Source organism: Cetorhinus maximus, chromosome 23, assembly GCF_964194155.1.
Source record: "Cetorhinus maximus chromosome 23, sCetMax3.hap1.1, whole genome shotgun sequence".
NCBI lineage: Eukaryota > Metazoa > Chordata > Chondrichthyes > Lamniformes > Cetorhinidae > Cetorhinus > Cetorhinus maximus.
The window spans coordinates 15124856-15147799 of NC_135901.1; the positions used below are offsets into that span (position 1 = coordinate 15124856).

Sequence of the window (22944 nt, forward strand, 5' to 3'; positions counted from 1 at the left end):
CGGGGCCTGGGCTGGTGAGTGACGTGCGTCTGGACCAATAGTAAGAGCGCGGGCAAAGGTTGAGGGACCGAGTGGGCGGCAGGTCCGCCGCTGGGCGTGCATTGTGACGTCAGCAGAGGGCGCGGCCTCAGCCCGGAAGCAAAATCCTGCGGATGCTGCAAAAGCTGAAATAAAAATCGAGAATGTGAGAAATGCTCAGCAGGTCTGGCAGCTTCTCCAGGGAGAGAAACAAAGTCAACCTTTCAGCTCTAGAAGTTCGAGAGGTGGGGTAAAAAACAAAAGCGGGCAGGTCTGTGGAAGGCAGGAGAGATTATTCAGCGAAAGGGATGATGGTGCAAGGCAAAATGAGATGGTGATAAAGAAAATAGAAAAATTCCCAACACTGGAGAAGGCTATTCTGTATCTAACTGGTGCTGTACCTGTCCTGGGGAGTAATTGACCTTTATCCTCCACTTAAACAACCTCCTGCTATTACATATCCAACTTCCATCAAGCTTAACCCTTCATTTATACCTCCGTAACATCACTCGTCTCCTCCCCCCTCTCAGCTCATCTGCTGCCGAATATCTCATCCATGCCTTTGTCACCTCCAAACTCGACTATTCCGACACACTCTGGCTGGTCTCCCACATTCTGCCCCCTGTAACCTTGGGTCATCCAAAATTCTGCCACCCCATGTCTTAACTCACAGACAGACCCTCCTTCTCCACAACCCCCTCCTCTAATTCTGGCCCCCTGTGCATCCCCCATTTCAATCACTGCACCATTGGTGGTCGTGCCAAGAAGCCCTAGAATAGACTGCAGGGCATGATGGGAGAAGGGAGAGAAACTGGAGAAAGATGTGAGTTGACGGCTCAGGTAAGGAGGAACTTTGGAGACAGTTTGGCCCGGTGCACTAGTATAAGGGAGGGAAGCAGCAGAGGCAGCTGATTGGATTGTTTCAGTCTTAGTGACAAGGAAATTCCATGATCTCCTCATACTTGTTGGAAGGTGAGGATGGAGGAGACGGGGAGTGGGAGAAACCTTCAAAAGTAATGTGCTAGAAATATTAGAAAGATTCAACACAATGTATTCAACACAAAGCTGATTTATTTGACTTTTATCTAAAATATTAGCCCATGTAACTGCGTTGGAAATTATTAACATCAGTAGAAACAGACCCAATGAACACGGTTCAGTCCTCTGTGATTTCCAGCAAAATCCAATCACTCTAGTTACTTATGAATTCGCCGGTTTCTCATCAGGTTGAATGACTGTGTGAATCTCTTTCCACACTTGGGACAGATGAATGGTCTCTCCCCAGTGTGAACTCGCTGATGTGTCAATAGGGTGGATGACTGAGTGAATCCCTTCCCACAGTTGGGACAGGTGAACGGCCTCTCCCCGGTGTGAACTCACTGGTGTACAGTGAGATCAGATGATGTCTTGAACCCAGTCCCACACTGAGATCACCTGAATGGTCTCTCGTCAGTGTGAATACGTTGATGGCGCATCAGTTCCCCAGAACTCTTAAAACAGTTTCCGCAGTCCAGGCATTTAAAAGGTCTCTTATCAGTGTGAACACGTTGATGGGACATCAGCTCCCTGGAATTTTTATAGCACTTTCCGCAGTCTGGGCATTTCAAAGGTCTCTTATCAGTGTGAACACTCTGGTGATTCAGCAGGGTGGATAACTGAGTGAATTCCTTCCCACAGTCAGAGCAGGTGAAAGGTCTCTCTCCAGTGTGAACTCGCTGGTGTGTCAGCAGGTTGGATGACTGAGCGAATCCCTTCCCACAGTCAGAGCAGGTGAATGGCCTCTCGCCGGTGTGAACTCGCTGGTGTTCAGTGAGTTGAGATGACTGTCTGAACCCAGACCCACAGTGCAAGCACCTGAATGGTCTCTCGTCCGTGTGAACACGTTGATGGAGCATCAGGTCCCGGGAACTTTTAAAGCACTTCCCACAGTCTGAACATTTAAAAGGTCTCTCGTCAGTGTGAACTCGCTGGTGTGTCAGCAAGTCAGTTGACCGAGCGAATCCTTTCCCACACTTGGAGCAAGTAAATGGTCTCTCCCCAGTGTGAACTCGCTGGTGTCTCAACAGGTTGGATGACTGAGCGAATCCCTTCCCACAGTCAGAGCAGGTGAATGGTCTCTCACCTCTGTGAACTCGCTGGTGTCTCAGCAGACTGGATGACTGAGTGAATCCCTTCCCACATACGGAGCAGGTGAATGGCCTCTCTCCAGTGTGACTGCGTCGATGAGTTTCCAGGTCAGATGGAAATCTGAATCCCTCCTCACAGTCTCCACACTTCCACAGTTTCTCTCCACTGTGAACGGTGCTTTTTCCTTCCATGTTCAAAATCCGATGATATTCTGGTTACAACAAAATGGGCGACTCTCTCAGATTCTGATGTGATGTTTGGTTTGAGTTTCCTGACTGAAAAAGTCTTCCCTTCTAATATCCTGTGAAATTGATTTAAAACAGAAAAAAAGGGAGTGAGAGAGAACCCACAGAAACACAAAGGCAGGTTGTGAAATTGAATTTAATGATTCTGGTAATTTTTGGGGCCAGAACTAGGAAAAAATTACCATGAAAGCTGTTGGATTTTTTGTAAAAACCCAACTGGTTCATTAATGTCCTTCAGGGAAGGGAACCTGCCTCCAGTCTGGGCTACACAAGACTCTGGCCTCTATGAGAACACTAGGGGAAGGCGGTGGCATAGTGGTTTTGTCACTGGACTGGTAATCCAGCGATCCAGGGTAATGCTCTGGGGACCCAGGTTTCAATGCTACCACGGCAGATGGTGAAATTTGAATTCAATAAAAATCTGGAATTAAAAGTCTAATAATGACCATGAAACCATTGTTGTTTGTCGTCAAAACCCATCTGGTTCACTAATGCCCTTTAGGGAAGGAAATCTGCTGTCCGTGCCTGGTCTGGCCTACATGTGACTCCACACTCACAATGCGGTTGACTCCTAAATGCCCTCTGAACAAGGGATGGGCAATAAATGCTGCGCTAGCCAATGACACCCACATCCAATGAATAAAGAAAAAGAAATAGGAGCAGGAGTAGACCATAAGCCCCAATGAGCCTGCTCCGCCATTCAACATGATTGTGGTTGATCACAGAATCTTTACAGCGCAGAAGGAGGCCATTTGGCCCATCGAGTCTGCACTGGCTTGCTGAAAGAGCATTCTACCTCATCCCACTACCCTGCCTTATCCCCGTAACCTCACACATTCTCTCTCTTCAGGTAGCAATCCAATTCCCTTTTGAATACCTCAATTGAACCTGTCTCCACCACCCTCTCAGGAAGTTTGTTCCAGACTCCAACCATCCTCTGGGTAAAAAACAAAATTCCTCACATCACTTTTACTCCTTTTGCCCATTATTTTGAATGTGTGCCCTCTGGCTCTTGATGCACTCATGAGTGTGGCAACAGTTTCTCACTATTTACTCTGTCCATACCCCTCAGAATCTTGAATACCTCTATTAAGTTTCCTCTCAGCCTTCTTTTCTCCAAGGAAAACAGACCCAACCTCTCCAATCTACCCTCGTAGCTACAGTTCTTCATCCCGGCAATCAAGAGTTAATCGACGGGGTGGGGAGGACAGACAGGAAAGTAGAGTTGATGCCACAATGAGATCAGCCATGATCTTATTAATGATGGAACAGGCTCAAGTGGCCAAATTCCTGCTCCTAATTCTTGTGACCTTATGAGACAAAGACCCGTCTTCACACTGAGGATACCGTCCATCATGTTGTGAGGCACTATCACTATGTTAAATGAAATAGATTCAGGATGGATCTAGATTTCAATGGGCATCCATGAGGTGCTGTGGATCATCAGCAGCAGCAGAATTGTATTCAGCCACAATCTGTAACCACATGGCCCACATATCCCTTACTCTACCATTACCATCAAGCCAAGGGACCAACCCTGGTTCAACACAAACTGCAGGAGAACATGTCAGAAGCAGCACCAGGCATTCCTAAAACTGAGATTCCAATCTGGTGACCCTATACCATGAGACTACATGCATTCTAAACAGTGGAAGCAGCATGCTTGAGACAGGGTGAAGCAATCCCAAAAACAATGGATCAGATCAAAGCTCTGCAGTCCTGCCACATCCAGCCAGGAAAGGTATGGATAATTAAACAACTAACAGGAAGAGTAGGCTCCACAAACATCACCATTCTCAATGATCCCAGCATATCAGTACAAAAGACTGGGTTATGTGTTTAGTGATCCCGGGAGTGTTACCGATACCTTCCCTGGATCCCGAGGCAAGGACAGACAATCTGGAAGGTATAGGGAGCTGGGACTTGTCTGTGAGAATAATTGAAGGAATGAGAACTGAAATAATCTAGAGTTATAAAGAAGAAGGCTCCAAATATGGAGCAGTTAGCAACTGGACATCAATTAATCTTCTCTTACGTTGGAGAAATGAAAGTCTCGATAGTGTGCCTGAAACAATATTAGTTCATCTTGGTCGTTAACACCACTTTCCCGCACGCTCCCCATTTCCCTCGAATGCCTGAGAGATTAAAAATCTCTCCATCTCAGCCTTAAATGTATTTAAAGATGGAGCATCCAGAGCCCTCCGGGATGGAGAATTCTATGTGACAAGAGAAAAAGAGAGAGGGAAGTGGGGGAGACACAGAGAGAAAGAATGAGAGAAATGGGATAGAGAATGAGAGAAATAGAAGGGCACAGGAGAGACAGAAGAGGGTGGGAGAGACAGGGGCAATGGAAAGGCATTTTAGAGACTGACAACTGAACCACAATTTGATAGAATCTCCCAAACCCTCAATCTGCACCATCTAGAAGGACCAGTCGCGGGTGTATGTGAACACCATCACCTCCAACTCACACACTGTTCTGACTTGTCTGATATCCAGGACTGGATGAGCAGAAAGTTCCTTCATTCAAATATTGGGAAGATGAAAGTCATTGTCTTCAGTCCCCAATACAGACTCCGCTCCCTAGCCAACGGCTCCATCCTTCTCCCTGACAACTCTCTGAGGATGAAACAGACTGTTCAAAGCCATGGTGAAATATTTCACCCCAAGATGAGCTTCCAACCACATATCCACATCATCACCAAGACCACCTGTTTCCACCTCAGTAACATCACCCGACTCCACCCTAGTCTCAGCTTGTCTGAAACTGTCATCCATTCATTTGTTATTTCTAGGCTTAACTCTGGCTGGAGGTTCTAGATTCAGGGGACACAGTCTCAAAATAAGGGGCAGGCTATTTGGAACTGAGGTGAGGAGGAATTTCTTCACTCAGAGGATGGTGAATCTTTGGAATTCTCTGCCCCATAGGGCTGTGGAAGCTCAGTCGTTGAGAATGTTCAATACTGAGATCGATAGATTTCTACATATAAAAAACATTGGGGATAAGGGTATAGTGCCAGAAAATGGTGTTGAAGTAGAAGATCAGCCGTGATCTCACTGAATGGCAGAAGGGCTCGAAGGGCTGAATGGCCTATCGCTGCTTGTATTTCTTATGTTCCTTCCTAACGCACTTCTGGCTGGTCTCCCACATTCAACCTCCCCATAATCTTTAGGTCATCCAAAACTCTGCTGCCCGTATATTTACTCGCACCCAGTCTTATTCACCCATCACCCCTGTGCTCACTGACCTATGAAAGTTCCTGTTTAAGAAGAACCAACATTTTAAATTTCTCATCCTTGTTTTCTAGTCCCTCCATGTTCTCACCCCTCCCTATCTCTGTAATCTCCTCCAGCATCACAACCGACCCAGGTCTCTGCACTCTGCTCATTCCAGCTTCCTGAGCATTCCCGATTTTAATCGCTTCATCCTTAGTATCCACATCTGAGCTCAAAGGCCATAAGCACTGGAATTTCCTCCATAAACCTCTCCGCTCTCTTTCTTTCTTTCCTCGTTCAAGATTCTCCTTTAAACCTACATCTTTGACTAAACTTTTGGCCATCTGCCCTCTTACCTCTTTACATGATTCTGTGTCAAATGTTGCTTTTTAGCACATCTGTTAAACCTGGAAAGGTCTATTACATGAAATGTGCTATATAAACACACATTGTTGTTGTTGATTTGGACATATATCGCCGTTCCTTCATCATCACTGTAACTCCTTATCTAACAGCATTGTGGGAGCAGCTTCACCACACGGACAGCAGCGGTTCAAGAAGGTCAAACATCATCTTCTCCACAGGTAACTGAGGATGGGTAATATCTGCTGCTGGTCTTGTGGTCCTGGGCAGGTGAGTGGGACCAGCTGATTTGCGCTTGCAGAGAGCCAGCACAGGCAGGACGGGCTGAATGGCCTCCGTCTGTATTGTAACCATTCAATGATTCAATGATAAAGAACCGACTCTGGAGACCAGGGACCAGCCTCTGGAACCAATGTCCAGCCTGATACAAACCGGCTCTTCATTGATCTGGGAGCTGCGGCCCCGCTCGGTGTAAACAGGGGAGGGGGACCGGTCAGTTTATTTCCGGGGTTTGCGGTTTACACAACATGTTTCCGGAGCCTCTCCGTCCACCCGCCGGATCCACCGCTCCCTCCGCCCCGCCATCTGCCCCCTTTACCCATTGTGGACCCGTCTCCCCATCGCCAATACCCGCACTGCGCATGCTTCATTCACAGTCCGGTCCCGCCCCTGCATTCACTCCGATTGGTTGGAGGACCAGCCCCAACGCTCGGTCCTCCAGTCCCGCCCCCTCTTCCTATTGGTCCGGAGCTGCCGTCAATCACCCTGGCATTGTGACGATTTCAGACGCTGAGAGCGGCCACAGACTCAGCCGGACTTGCTGATTCTTGGCAGCATTTTCTGTTTGGGAATTAGAGCTAGAGATGGATGGTCAGTTCCCCTCTGTCCGGGGGGGATTCACACTCATTTCCCCAGTGCAGTGATTATCACGTTTACTTTATATGAGAAAGTCCCCGGTTCAATCCCGGCTGGAAACTTTGTGTTTAACATTGTTCCTGATGAGGAATTAACAGTGAGTTTAGTTTCATGTCGAACAGGGTGACAGTTCCTGTTGTCTCATTCTTTAAAAGCTCCTTCTTCACCTTTAAACAGGTAACGATAAGTGAGGGAAAACTGATCCACAGTGACCCCAAAAACAAGATACTGCAGATGCTGCAAATCCGATCTCAAAACAGAAAATGTTGGAAATACTCAGCAAGACAAACAGCATCATTCTCGGTGAATGTTTCACGTCGCTGAACTTTTATCCAAACTGGAAAATTTCCCAGATTTAACTGTTTATAAACAAGTCCAGAGTCAGAGAAAACAGGGGCAGACAGAAGGAAACAACAAACGGTCTTGTGACAGGATGGAAGGCTGGAGAGAGTAAATGATAAAGGGGACAATGGTGCAAGGCACAGAGATAAAAACAAAAAACTACTGCCGATGCTGGAAATCCAAAACAAAAACAGAATTACCTGGAAAAACTCAGCAGGTCTGGCAGCATCGGTGGAGAAGAAAAGAGTCGACGTTTCGAGTCCACATGACCCTTCAACAGAACTGAGTTTAGTTAGGAGAGGGGTGAAATATAAGCTGGTTTAAGGTGGGGGGCGGGGGGAGAGAAGTTGAGGGTGGGGTGGTTGTAGGGACAAGGAAGCAGTGATAGGAGCAGATAATCAAAAGATGTCACAGACAAAAGGATCAAAGAGGTGTTGAAGGTGGTGATATTATCTAAGAAAAGTGCTAATTAAGAATGGATGGCAGGACACTCAAGGTACAGCTCTAGTGGGGGTGGGGTGTTTTTAAATCTACAACTATATGTATGTACTTACAATCTTTCTTGTATTAATAAATGTTTAATTTAGTTTTATAAAGAACCTCTTGAGACTCTGTGGTCTTATCACTACTGAATTCAAAGACTGCATCCCGAAACACACAAATTGCATAAATGGGTTATGACAGTTGTTTCAAGTTTCCCTCTGGGATTTGAACAACTCAGCATTTACCATTGGCTGTGTCATAATAATTGGCGGCTCTTTGAGGGATATATTTGTAATTCCTTGATTTTTTTGATTGGTGATTTTTAGATTACGAGTACGAGAAGCACTTTGAATTCAGGAATGGGTGTGAGGTATTTTTGAAGTGATGAGACTGCAAAAATGCCTGTACCCATGGCTAAATCTTTATGGAAGTAGAAGATATAACTCTGACTGGGTTACAGAAAGTATCCAAGAATAAGTTAACAGAGTTGGCGGATAACTTGCAATTGGGGTTACCGGTGGGGGCTAGGAAAGCAGATATAGTTGAAGTGATAGCACAGCATTTGAAGTTGGAAGTGACACCTGGCATTAGTGAGTCACAGATAGAGGTGGTGCAAAACAAAAACAGAATTACCTGGAAAAACTCAGCAAGTCTGGCAGCATCGGCGGAGAAGAAATCAGTTAACGTTTCGAGCCTTCATGGCCCTTCGGCAGAACTAGAGCATAGTTAGAAGAAGGGAGAAATATAAATTGGTTTAAGGTGGGTGGGGGGGGGTGGTGGTGGTGGGGGGGGAGAGACACATTGAGGGTGTGGTGTGGTGATTGTGGAGATGAGCAGATAATCAAAAGATGTCACAGACAAAAGGGTCAAAGAGGTGTTGAAGGTGGTGGTATTTGTCTGAGAAAAGTGCTAATTAAGAATGGAAGACAGGATATTCAAAGTACAGCTCTAGTGGGGGTGGGGTGGAAAGACTAAAGGTTTTAGTTTTAGATTTAAAAATAATGGAAATAGGTGGGGAAAGAAGAATCTATATAAATTATTGAAAAAAAAAAGGCGGGGGGGGGGGGGGAAAGAAACGGGGTGGGGATGGGGGGAGGGGGAGTTTAAGATCTAAAGTTGTTGAATTCAATATTCAGCCCGGAGGGCTGTAAAGTGCCTAGTCGGAAGATGAGGTGCTGTTCCTCCAGTTTGCGTTGGGCTTCACTGGAACAATGCAGCAAGCCAAGGACAGACATGTTGGCAAGAGAACAGGGTGGAGTGTTAAAATGGCAAGCGACAGGGAGGTTTGGGTCTTTCTTGCGGACAGACCGCAGGTGTTCCGCAAAACGGTCGCCCAGTTTGCGTTTGGTCTCTCCAATGTAGAGGAGACCGCATTGGGAGCAACGAATGCAGTAGACTAAGTTAGGGGAAATGCAAGTGAAATGCTGCTTCACTTGAAAGGAGTGTTTGGGCCCTTGGACAGTGAGGAGAGAGGAAGTGAAGGGGCAGGTGTTGCATCTTCTGCGTGGGCATGGGGAGGTGCCATAAGTGGGGGTTGAGGAGTAGGGGGTGATGGAGGAGTGGACCAGGGTGTCCCGGAGGGAACGATCCCTACGGAATGCCATCAGGGGGGGGTGAAGGGAAGATGTGTTTGGTGGTGGCATCATGCTGGAGTTGGCGGAAATGGCGGAGGATGATCCTTTGAATGAGGAGGCTGGTGGGGTGATAAGTGAGGACAAGGGGGACCCTATCATGTTTCTGGGAAGGAGGAGAAGGCGTGAGGGAGGATGCGTGGGATATGGGCCGGACACGGTTGAGGGCCCTGTCAACGACCGTGGATGGAAAACCTCGGTTAAGGAAGAAGGAGGACATGTCAGAGGAGCTGCTTTTGAAGGTGGCGTCATCAGAACAGATGCGACGGAGGCGAAGGAACTGAGAGAATGGGATGGAGTCTTTACAGGAAGCGGGGTGTGAGGAGCTGTAGTCGAGGTAGCTGTGGGAGTCGGTAGGCTTGTAATGGATATTGGTGGACAGTCTATCATCAGAAATTGAGACAGAGAGGTCAAGGAAGGGAAGAGAAGTGTCAGAGATGGACCATGTGAAGATGATGGAGGGGTGGAGATTGGAAGCAAAATTAATAAATTTTTCCAGGTGCCGACGAGAGCATGAAGCAGCACCGAAGTAATCATCGATGTACCGGAGAAAGAGTTGTGGGAGGGGGCCGGAGTAGGACTGGAACAAGGAATGTTCCACATACCCCATAAAGAGACAGGCATAGCTGGGGCCCATGCGGGTACCCATAGCCACACCTTTTATTTGGAGGAAGTGAGAGGAGTTAAAGGAGAAATTGTTCAGTGTGAGAACAAGTTCAGCCAGACGGAGGAGAGTAGTGGTGGATGGGGATTGTTGGGGCCTCTGTTCAAGGACGAAGCTAAGGGCCCTCAGACCATCCTGGTGGGGGATGGAGGTGTAGAGGGATTGGACATCCATGGTGAAGAGGAAGCGGTCGGGGCCAGGGAACTGGAAATTGTTGATGTGACGTAAGGTGTCAGAGGAATCACGGATGTAGGTGGGAAGGGACTGGACAAGGGGAGAGAGAAGGGAGTCAAGATAACGAGAAATGAGTTCCATGGGGCAGGAACAGGCTGACATGATCGGTCTGCCAGGACAGTTCTGTTTGTGGATTTTGGGTAGGAGGTAGAAGCAGGCCGTCCAAGGTTGGGCGACTATCAAGTTGGAAGCTGTGGGAGGAAGATCTCCAGAGGAGATGAGGTCAGTGACAGTCCTGGAAACAATGGCTTGATGTTCTGTGGTGGGGTCATGGTCCAGGGAGAGGTAGGAGGAAACGTCTGCGAGTTGACGCTCAGCCTCCGCGAGGTAGAGGTCAATGCGCCAGACAACAACAGTACCACCCTTGTCAGCGGGTTTGATGACAATGTTGGAGTTGGACCTGAGAGAACGGAGTGCAGTGAGTTCAGAGAGAGACAGATTAGAATGGGTGAGAGGAGCAGAGAAATTGAGACGGCTAATGTCACGCCGACAGTTCTCAATGAAAAGATCAAGAGAAGGTAAGAATCCAGAGGGAGGGGTCCAAGTGGAGGGAGAATATTGGAGGTGGGTAAGAGAATCCGTTGAACGGGGAGAGGACTCCTGCCCAAAGAAGTGAGCACGGAGACGAAGGCGGCGGAAGAAGAGTTCAGCATCATGCCGAGCCCGAAATTCATTGAGATGAGGGCGTAAGGGTATGAAACTAAGTCCTTTGCTGAGCACTGAATGTTCAGCATCGGAGAGGGGAAGGTCAGGGGGTATAGTGAATACGCGGCTGGGGCTGGGATTGGAAGATGGGGTGAGGACGGAGGGACAAGCAGGGGTGGAGGGTCCCAGATGGGTGTTGGAGTCGATGAGTTGTTGGAGCTTGCGTTCCTTAGCACTTGAGAGAAAGAGAAAAAGTTTCTTGTTGAGGCGACGGATGAGGCGAAGAATAAAATGAAACTGGGGGCACGCGCAGCTTTGAAAAAGGGTGCGGCGGTGCTGCTGGAGGGAGAGGTCGAGTGTATTCATATGGCGGCGCATGGCACTGAGTGTGGATCTCAGAATGCGACGGGAACAGCAGTCCGAGAAACGTTTTATGTCCCGGAGATACCTGTAATCCTGGGTGGGTTCGAAACAAGAGGGATGGAATTTCAGTTGAAATCCACGTGGGGTGAGTCGGAGACGGAGACAGTCACTGAGAAAGGAGATATGGCTGTGAAAGCGGGTTTTAGTAAACACCTTGTCAAACACCAGGAGAGAAATGGAAAGCAATGAAGGTGAGCAGGGCAGAAGAGACAGTCAGAAATCCTGTTGGAGGACAGAACCATACTTCTTCAAAGAGGGCATTTTTTGAAGAGAGGTGGCAGTCAACTTCAGTTTGTGGTGCAACTTCAGTTTGAACTGAAGAACCTTGAACTTGAACAATCAAAGGACATGAAAAAAAAACTGGAACTAGAGGCAGCAGAAAAAGAAAGGGAAAAAGACAGATTATTTCAAAAAGAAAGAGAAATGCAAAAACTTGATCTCCAGAGGAAAAAGTTAGCAATGAAAGAGTGAACTAAGGAAAGAGAAAGAGAATATCGGCTTAAAAGGCTGGAAGTTAAAAAAGAGACCTCGGATTCTGAGGAAAGTTCTGATGAGGAAAAAACCTGTAACCTAAAACCCAGTGGGGAGATGTTTAAATTGTACAAGTTCTTCCAAAGTTTGAGGAAAAAGATATCGAAGCATTCTTTATTTCATTTGAGAAGATAGCTAAACTGGTGAAATGGTCAAGGAGAAGTGGACATTGCTGTTACAATCCAGGTTGGTGTGTACAACACATGAGGTATATGCTTCACTATCAAAAATGTCGGTGAATTATGTTGTGGTAAAAAAGGCTATTTTGAGTGCATATGAGTTGGTTCCTGAGGCATACAGGCAGAAATTTAGGAATATGAGAAAACAGAGTGGGCAAACTTATATCAAGTTTGAAAGAGTAAAACAAAGTAAATTTGAACAGTTGATACGGGCATTAAAAAGAGACAACATTTGCAGCGCTTAGGGAAGTAATTCTTTTGGAAGAATTTAAAGATTCAATCCCTTTGGTAGTGAGAACAAATGTGGAGGAACAGAGGGTTCAAACGGTAAGACAAGCAGCAGAGACAGCTGATAATTATGAGTTAGTTCATAGAGCTAAAGCTTTTTTTGTCACCCTTTCAAATTGGAAAAGGATAGAAAATGGGAAGGTGAAAGGAAGGTGGGTAGTCAGGGAGGAGAAGGAGTAGCTGTAAGTTCCCAGGAAGTTTTTTCTCAGAATAAAAAGTAAGATGTTGAGGGTAGAAGTGACATTTGAAAGTTGAGATGTTTTCATTGTAATAAAGTAGGACACACAAAGTCAGTATGTTGGAAATCGCAGGGAAAATCTGTTGGAATCATTCAGGTGCAGGAAAGTTTTGGAAGTAAAAGTACTGTGTGTTCTGAGGCTCAGGCACAGGAGAAACCAATGGTTTGTGTACAAGTAAAACAAGGAGAATCAGTGATAGGTAAAGAAGTGGGAATGTGTTGAGCTTACCCAAGAGAATTCTGAGGAGCAGGTTGCAGAAATGTTTAAAGATTTTGTATGTGAAGGGAAAGTCTTTCCATGTGTAAAGGGTGGAGTAGGTAAAGATGTTAAATTTTAAGAGACACGGGGCTAGTCAATCCTTAATGTTGTGGGATAGTGATAGTTGTTGTGCATAGGAAGTATTGCAGGAACAGGTGATAATAATTGGGGTTCATGGAGATGCTAAACCTCTTCCATTGTGGAAGATAAGAGTAAGTGGAAAACTGGCGAAGTGACTGTTGGGGTGGTGGAAAAATTGCCCATTGCAGGGGTTCAATTTATTCTGGGTAATAATAGAGCTGGATCACAAATGTGGGTGATGCCAATGGTAGGTCAGCAGCCTGCAGAAGTGTTTTCAATAGAGGTGTTACAAAGGGAGCATCCTGGATTGTTTCCAGGTTGTGTGATAACGAATTCACAGGCACACAGGTTGAAGCAAGAGAAACAAAAAGGATAAGCAGTTCAAAGGCATGAAGAAGGTATTGAAATACAATGAGCAGGCGCTGTGTTTGATAACATTGTTCGTAAAGACACAGCAGAGGACAGTTCAAATGAAGTGTTTAACTCAAGGCAATTAATTGAGTTGCAGCAAAAGATTTGCAATTAAAACAGTTATATCAGACAGCTTTCTCAGAAACAGAGGCAAAATGTATTCCAGAATGTTATTCACACAGGAAGACTACAGCTCAGAATTTTATTGCTGGAGACAAAGTGTTAGTTCTGTTACAAGTACTGAGTGACTTGTTAAAGGCAAGGTTTAGTGGGCCTTACAGGATTGAAAAGAAATTGAGTGAAGTAAATTATTCAATAAATGCTCCAGATAGAAGAAAGAAGCAGATGGTGAGTCATGTAAATATGCTTAAAAAGTACTTTGACAGGGAAGAGAAACAAAAAGAGGTATTAGTGGTGGTAAATGATGAGAAAGAGGTAGGAATGCAGGACACTGACATTGATTTTCCTCTAGTCAAATTGGATATTGAGGGGAACTTGAAAGCTTAAACGTAATATTGAGTTCCCTCCCAGCCAAGTGTCAAAATGATTTGGAAAAGCTATTGCAGTCATAAAAAGCTATTTGTGGAAATAAGTTGGGGAGGATAGATTTAGCTATATATGATGTCTCTGTAGAAGTTTCATCTTCGAGGAGGCAACATCCTTATAGATTAAATCTGACAAAGTTATTACAAGTACAGAAAGAAATTGACTTCATGCTTCAAAATGATATCATTGAGTCTAGTTGCAGTAACTGGAGTTCGCCTATTGTACTGGTACCGAAACTGGATGGAACACAGAGACTGTGTGTGGACTATCGAAAGGAGAATACGGTGACAAAAGCAGATTCATATCCTAAGGTTAGAGGGTTGTATTGCGAAAGTGGGACAATCAAAATTTATCACAAAGATTGACTTGCTAAAAGGATATTGGCAAGTACCGCTTTCGGAGAGAGCAAAGGAGATATCGGCTTTTGTGACGCCAAATGGACTATATCAGTTTAAAGTCATGCCAGTGGCATGAAGAATGCACCTGCGACATTTCAAATACTGACAAAAAATGTCATTGCAGGTCTAAGCAATTGTGCGGTTTATATTGATGACTTGATAGTTTTCAGTCAGACATGGGAGGAGCAGTTACAGCATCTGGAAGAGTTATTTACTCGATTACAAGAAGCTAATTTGGTGATGAGCTTGACTAGAAGTGAATTTGCAAAAGCGCAAGGTACATATCTAGACCATACTATTGGACATGGTAATGTGGCTCCAAAGGATGTGAAAGTCAAGTTTCGGGACAAATTTCAAGACAAAAGTGCAAGGCTATTCAGGTGGAATTAATTAACGTAACCATTTAATCTACAGATAATACATGTCACTGGGTGAGAGAATCTGATTGCAGATGCGTTATCAAGTGTTTGAAACATAAAGGGAATATTGGACATTTTAACACCTGGACACTGAACTGGAACGATTTCTGCTGATACCAAGGATTTGCATATATATTGTTATGTTAATGAATGCAACTGGTAATGTAATAGTGTAAGTATATAGTTAAGTATAGGAGACAGTGTAAGATGGGTTAATAAAAAAGCTGTCTTTTAGAATTATGGGAGTTCATTTTTGATTAGGAGGGGGATGTCAAGATATAATAATGTCCGTAATGTTATTGAAAATTTTTAAAAATAGAGTTTAGTGGTGTCTGTATCTATGTATGTGTGTCTTAATTGAATTAAAACCAGCTGGTCTAGAGACTTTGATGTATAGGAGAGAAGTAGATTTGAAATGGTAATTAGATAAACATAGGGAAATAGAAGGTGAGTTGTAAAAGGGCCAATTTGCATTTTTAAATAGACCATTCAAAAGAGTGGGTGAAATATTACACCTAACCAGATGAAACTCAGAAACAATATGCTCATTTTTTCAAAGCTTACTAACAAAGTGGCTATTATGAAAGGGTCTTATTGTCAGAAGATTTAAAATTGTAAAAAAGCTAGTGACAATGAGAATTTGCATTTAAAGAGGGAAATATGTATAAAGGAAGAGAAGGCTGTTGGTAAAAGGAGGGGGATTCTAAGATCTAAAGCCTCCATCAAGTCCATATGCAAGGGCCCAGTGCTGAAAGAAACTCATTTTGAATGTGACTGTCCAGGGAGTGCTTTGCCAGGGGTCATAGAGGTCTACAGCACAGAAAAAGGCCCTTCAGCCCATTGAGTCTGCGCCAATCAAACAAGTACTAATTATTCTAATCCCATTTTCCAGCACTTGGCCCATAGCCCTGTATGCCATGGCATCACAAGTGCACATCCAAATACTTCTTAAATGTTATGAGGGTTTCTGCCTCTACCACCCTTTCAGGCAGTGCGCTCCAGATTCCACCACCCTCTGGGTGAAAAAAATTCTTCCTCACATCCCGTATAAAGCTCCTGCCCCTTACCTTAAATCTATGCCGCCTGGTTATTGATCCCTCCACCAAGGGGAAAAGTTCCTTCCTGTCTACCCTATCTATGCCCCTCATAATTTTATACACCTGAATCATGCCCCCCCCCTCAATCTCCTCTGCTCCAGGGAAAATAACCCTAGTCTATCCATCTCTCCTCATAACTAAAAATCTCAGCTCAGGCAACATTCTGGTAAATCTCCTCTGCTCTCTCTCTAGTGCAATCACATCCTTCCTACAACGCGGATTCCAGAACTGCACGCAATACTCTAGCTGTGGCCTAACCAGCATTTTATACAGTTCCAGCCTAACCTCCCTGCTCTTATATTCTATGCCTCGGCTAATAAAGGCAAGTATCCCAGATGCCTTTATAACCCACTTATCTACCCGTCCTGATACCTTAAGGGATTGGTGGACATGCACACCAAGGTGCCTCTGATCCTCGGTACTTCCCGAGGTCCTGTCATTCATTGTGTATTCCTGTGCCTTGTTTCTCCTGCCCAAGTGCATCACCTCACACTTATCCGGATTAAATTCCATTTGCCACTGATCAGCCCATTTGACCAGCCCGTCTATATCCTCCTGTAATCTAAGGCTATTCTCCTCACTATTTACCACCCCATCAATTTTCATGTCAACTACGAACTTACTGATCAACCCTCCTACATTCAAGTCTAAATCGTTTATATATGCCACAAACAGCAAGGGACCCAACACCAATCCCTGTGGAATCCCACTGGACAAAGGCATCCAGTCACAAAAACACCCCTCGACCATCACCCTCTGCTTCCTGCCACTCAGCCAATTCTGGATCCAATTTGCCAAATTGCCTTGGATCCCATGGGCTCTTATCTTCATTATCAGTCTCTGATGCGGGACTTTATCAAAAGCCTGTTTAAAGGTCTGTTTAAATCTGTGTTTTACTGTTGCCCTAACTGAGGTGTAACTGAGAGTCAGGTTAATTAGGGGATTTTTGTAGTTTTAAGAGCAGTAATTTTGTAGACATATGTATGTGCTTACAATCTTTCTTGTATTAATAAATGTCTAATTTAGTTTTATAAAAAACCTGAGACTCAGTGATCTTATTACTACTGAATTCAAAGCCTGCATCTCGAAACATACAAATTGCAAAAATGGATTATGACAGTTGTTTCAAGTTTCCTTCCGGGATTTGAACATCTCAGCATTTACCATTGGCTGTGTCATAATACCCACACAACCCTCCACTCAATGGCTTTCCTCCCTGGCTGTGGTCATCCCTATCTCTGTAATCTCCTCTACCCACAGAACCCCCATGAAACATTTGTTCATCTACCATCAGCCTCTTTAATATTCCTGATATTAATCACCCCACCACTGGTGGCCGCTCTTTCAGTTGCCAAGACCACAAGGGTTTTAAATTCCTCCTTAAACCTCTCCGTCTCCCTATCTCAGTTTCCTCCTTTAAGGTGCTCCTTAAAACCTACCTCTGAACAAACTTTTGGTCACCTGAACTCATGTCTGCTCATGAGGCTGTGTCAAATTTTGCTGTGTAACATTTCTGTGAAATGTCTTGGAATATTTTATGACATTAATTTGTATTTATATCTCACTTTTGTCATTGACTTGGACATATATCACCATTCCATCATCATCACTGGTGAATAACCTGTAACTCCTTACCTAAGAGCACTGTGGGAGCACCTTCACCACACGGACTGCAGCGATTCAAGAAGGTCAAACATCATCATCTCCACAGGTAACCGGGGATTGGTAATATCTGCTGGAATGTATGAAGAGAGAAACAAGGTTAACATTTCAGGTTGTGCAAAATAAATTACATGGAATTACGATGATGCAGAATTTGATGGTTAATATAAGTTCTGAAACATGAGAGAAATGTACAATCGCACCGGAAAAACAATTCCTGACTGTAAGATGCTGCAGGAAGATAAAACTGGTAAGTCGGCAGCACAAGGTCGAGGGATGAACAATAGTGGAAACCTCATTTAGACACGGTTGCAGAAGTAACAGTAAAATACTAAACACAGCTCAAACACACCCAGAGACAGAGGAAGTTAGACGACAGCAAAGAGGTGATCAGGGAGGGCAGAGGTGAAACAGGGCAGTGGAAGGACATGGATTAGATCCACCAGTCCAAGAGCCATGGAAACCCTTACAGACAACACAGCATAGCATTAAAAGCTCTAAATTCTAGATGAATGGTTAACTAAGCCGACAAGTGAAACAATTTCGGTTTTCAATTTTAAAATCTCCTGCTGGAGCCTGCAGGTGGAAATATATCAGAAGCACTGGAGTCAGAAAAAAATCTCCCAGTTGAGGAAATACTCAGGGAGCGGGGTGATGTCACTGAGCAATTGTCGGTGTGTGATGTCATAGACACGAACACAGAACATCTGGGTCTGTGCAAACCAGTGATCATTACACATTATGAAGGATGTGAGGGTCCTGGAGAGGGTGCAGAGGAGATTTACTAGGATGGTTCCAGGGATGAGGAATTTTAGTTGCAAGGTTAGGTTGGAGAAACTGGGGTTGTTCTCCTTGGAGCAAACGAGATTGAGGGGAGATTTATAGAGAGGTACAAGTTTATGACAGGTTTACATGAGGTAGATAAAGTGAGTTGAGATGAGTGCTTCAATCCAGTCCCACAGTAGGAGCACCTGAACGGCCTCTCACCAGTGTGAATTCGCTGGTGTGCGGTTAGTTCAGACAATCGAATGAACCCAGTCCCGCAGTGAGAGCATCTGAATGGTCTCTCATCAGTGTGAACACGTTGATGGGACATCAGTTCCCCAGAGCTTTTATAGCACTTCTCACAGTCTGGACATTTAAAAGGTCTCTCCCCAGTATGAACTCTCTCATGTCTCAGCACGAGACAATTGAGTGAATCCCCTCCCACACACATAGCAGGTGAACAGTCTCTCACCACTGAATTCGCTGATGTACAGTGAGTTGAAACGATCCCCTGAACCCAGTCCCATAGTGAGAGCACCTGAACGGTCTCTCATCTGTGTGAACACATTGATGGTACATCAGGTCCCCAGAACCTCTGTAGTATTTTCGACAGTCTGGACATTTGAAAGGTCTCTCCCCAGTGTGAATTCGCTGGTGTGTCAGCAGGTCGGATAGCCGAGTGAATCCCTTTCCACATTCGAAGCAGGTGAACGGCCTCTCCCCAGTGCGAATGCGTCGATGAGCTTCCAGCTCAGACAGGTAACTAAACCTCTCCTCACGTTCCCCACATTTCCACCGTTTCTCCCCACTGTAAACGGTGCTTTTTCCTTCCATGTTCAAAATCTGATGACATTCAGGTTACGATAAATTGAGCGACTCCATCAGATCCTGATGTGATATTTGCTTTGAGTTTCCCAACTGCAAATCCTCCCCCACTAATACTCTGCGAAGTTGATTTAAAACAGAAAAAAAGGGAGTGAGAGAGAACCCACAAAAACACAAAGGCAAACTCTGAAATTGAGATGAATGAATCTGGTAATTTGTGGAGCTGACACTAGCAAAAGTGACCATGAAAGCTGCTGGAACCCAACTGGTTCACTAATGTCCTTCAGGGAAGGAAACCTGCCACCAAGACAAAGGGGAGGCAGAGAGCGAAAGAGAGGGATTTTATATATCTACAGCTCGACTAGAACTTTGACAGAATCTCCAAAATCCTCAACCTCCACTAACTAAAAGGATGAGGGGAGCAGGTGTATGTGAACACCATCACCTCCAAGCTTCCCTCCATGGACTGCAGCGGTTCAAGAAGGTGGCTCACTCCCACTTTCTCAAGGGCGATTAGGGATGGGCAATAAATGCTGGCCCAGCCTGCAACTTCCATAAATGAATTTTAAAAAGTCCAAGTCACACACCGTGCAGATTTGTCTGACATCCAGCACTGGATGAGCAGAAATCTCCTCCATTTAAATATTCCTTCCCTGCCACTGGGTCAAAATCCTGGAACTCCCTTCCTAACAGCACTGTGGGTGTACCTACACCACATGGACTGCAGTGGTTCAAGAAGGCAGCTCACCACCACCTTCTCAAGGGCAATTAGGGATGGGCAATAAATGCTGGCTGAGCCACCAACGCTCACATTATTACCTTCAGTGCATACTACAAATTCCACTCCCTAACCACTGACTCTCTCCCTCTCCTTGGCAACTGCTTGAGGCTGAATCACACTGTTCACAATCGCGAGATGAGCTTACAGCCACATACCCGCATCAACACCAAGACCGCCTATTTCTGCCTCAGTAACATCACCCGACTCCGCCCTAGTCTCAGTTTATCTGCTGTTGAAAGCGTCATCCATTCATTTGTTACCTGTAGTCTAAATTATCCTAATGCATACCCAACCGGCCTCCAACATTCAACTCCATCCTCCCACCCCCAGAATCTTGAGGTCATCCAAAACTCTGCTATCCATGTGCTTACTCACACTCAGTCTTGTTCACACATCACCCCTGTGCTCACTGACCGACAAAGGCTCTCATTTAAAAAGCACCAAAACTTTAAAATTCTCATGCTTTCCTCCATGGTTGTGATGATCCCGATCTCTGTATTCTCCTCCAGCCACAGCCCTCACCGCCCCCTCGCCAGGATCTCTACACTGATCTAATTCCAGCCACTTGAGCATTCCCGATTTTAATCGCTCCACCATCAGTGACTGTTCCTTCAGTTACCTAGGCCACAGCTTTACGCCCCACTCTTCTTCTTTAAAATACTCCTTAAAACCTACCTCTTTGACAAAGCTTTTGGTCTCCTGCCCTAACATGGCTCATGTGGCTCAGTGTCAAACGTTACTTTGTAATATTTCTGTGAAATGCCTTGGAAAATTTTATTATGCTAAAAGCATAATTATTGTCACTGCCTTGGACGTATATCGTTGATTTGCCTCATCAATTACACATTGTAACTCAAAGTGTGAAGCAGCATGATGGACAATTGTCCTCAGTTTGTCCTTGGGAACCTTTCAAAAAATGCCCACAACAAAGATGGCGGCCGCGCACGCGCCCTGCTGCGCATTGCCCACAATAAAGATGGCGGACGTTACCTCGGGGCTGCAATCGGAACAAAACTGCCGTCCTGGCTCCGTGCAAAAGTGGGAACACTAAGGTCTTTTTCGGGGTTTTGCGGATTACGCAACATGTTTATGAAACCTTTCCGCCTACCCACCGGATCCATCGCTTCCTCCGTCCCCCTATCTTTCCCCTTACCGATCCACATCCGGCAAATAACCGTCTCTCCATTGCCATTACTCGCTCTGCGCATGCTCCAATGTTTTTCACCACTGCTTTCCTGTGATGTGGACAGGGGATATTCCCCACCGCGGGGGATGATGGGTGAAGGCCTCGCCATTGAAAGTACAAATTATTGTATCGCGATTTGTTTTCCTGGTGTGGTACGGAGACTGGGGCCGGAGGATCAAATAATAAACTTAGGAAACAAATTATATCGTTATATTGAAACTATTGGAGAAAATTCTGAAGGAGAGAATCTTTCGCCACTTGGAGAGGCAAGGTTTGATCAGGGATAGTCAGCATAGCTTTGTCAGAGGGAGGTCGTACCTAACAAATTTGATTGAATTTTTTGAAGAGGTGACCAGGTGTGCAGATGAGGGTAGTGTAGTTTATGTAGTTTATATGGATTTCAGCAAAGCCTTTGACAAGGTTTTGGCTTGAAGGAGGCAGAGGGTGCTTTATTGACTGGAAGCCAGTGTCCAGTGGCGTACCACAGGGATCTGTGCTTGGTCCCCTATTATTCGTCATTTATATAAATGACATAGATGACTATGTAGGGGATGGGATTAGTAAGTTTGCGGATGACACAAAGATTGGCCGGGTGGTTAACAGTGAGGTTGAATGTCTTGGGCTACAGGTAGAAATAGACGGGATGGTCAAATGGGCAGATAAGTGGCAGATGAAATTTAACCCTGAAAAGTGTGAGGTGATACACTTTGGAACACCACTAGTCACAGCTCTCCATTCAGAAAAGCACCCTTCCACTGCTACCCTTGAGTGTGTGCACACACACACTCACACACACCATTTTGTGTTGAGCTGGTTTCAGTTGTGCCTGTTAACCAGTTGATAGATTTTTAATTGGATACGATTAGGATCCTGCAGCAGTCCATTCGACTGAGGAGACAGTTCTAGATTCTGTCTGACACCATCAGTGGGTCAGGTGGAAGCTAAATAGAAAATCCTGCAGGAAAAATAATCCTTAACATTAAAAATCAATCTGAGCAATCAATACTACACCAGTGTGAATTAGTAAACTTTAACACAACAGGGTTTGTCACTAAGTAGTGTAAAGTACAGTGCACTAATGCTCACCTTTAGTCTTGCCCCTCTATCCCAATCTCTGGGAGATTGTTACTAGATTCACCCCATCCTTTCGACACAAATATTACCCACATAACACTGGAGTCATTAGAAATTGATGTGTGCTTCCCACATCCCATCAAAGAATAAAACAAAATATATTTTGCATGTGAAGATTTAATCATTTCAAGCATAAGTTTAATCTCATTGACAGCTATCAGCAGCTATTAACCCTGTTATGTTTTTGATCATTAAAGGCTGGTAGGAGTGAAGTATATTTAAAAGGACAGTGTGTGGGAAGCACACATCAATAAAACTGGGAATTCTTGGACATACGCTGCAGGTTGTTCTTTTTCTGGGAATCAAACTGTTGTATTATTGTCCCAGCAGTTAACAGCCTCCTGTGAACTCATCCAGCTTCTAGTTTAATGCAGATTTTAACCCAATAAATTTCAGCATATTTCGATTCAGTGACTCGGGACTGACACACAAACACGTTAAACCTTTTTAGACGTATTAAGAACCATTTTCCGTCTGGAAACTTAAACCTGCTGTTTCACTTTCAGTCAGGAACAGATCACAATTTTATACCAACCTTTGATTTGGCAGCACGTTTCCAGCATTCACCATTGTTCTTCCTGACTCTAAAACCAGTTGTAAAAGTGCCTTCTGTTCTGTGTCTAGGAGCTCTGAACCATGGAAGAGAGCAGCTGAGGCACATTTCTTACACACCTCAGGATTCACCCACATTGGGATTGTGCCATCAGTGAAGAAAGATGAGAAAGACCAAAGTGTTGTTTGGGGGTCCCTCAGTGTGACCCTGATGGACTGTGTCCAGGCTGAAGTTCTGTTCCTACCGTAAGATCCTCCCCCAGATTGTCCTTTCTGACTCCAGCCA

General features: G+C 45.0%; 1 protein-coding gene across 1 annotated transcript; it reads right to left on the reverse strand.

Annotated features, from left to right (window-relative positions):
- Positions 1-1448: 1448 nt before the first annotated feature.
- On the reverse strand, positions 1449-2336 carry LOC144697835 (uncharacterized). The gene has a single exon (XM_078569812.1). It carries the CDS (start codon positions 2334-2336, stop codon positions 1449-1451), a length of 888 nt encoding a protein of 295 aa, XP_078425938.1.
- Between the last annotated feature and the right edge of the window lie 20608 nt (positions 2337-22944).

Excerpts from the sequence above, each read along its gene's own strand:
- LOC144697835 (XM_078569812.1), bottom strand. The coding sequence starts at position 2,336 with ATGGAAGGAAAAAGCACCGTTCACAGTGGAGAGAAACTGTGGAAGTGT.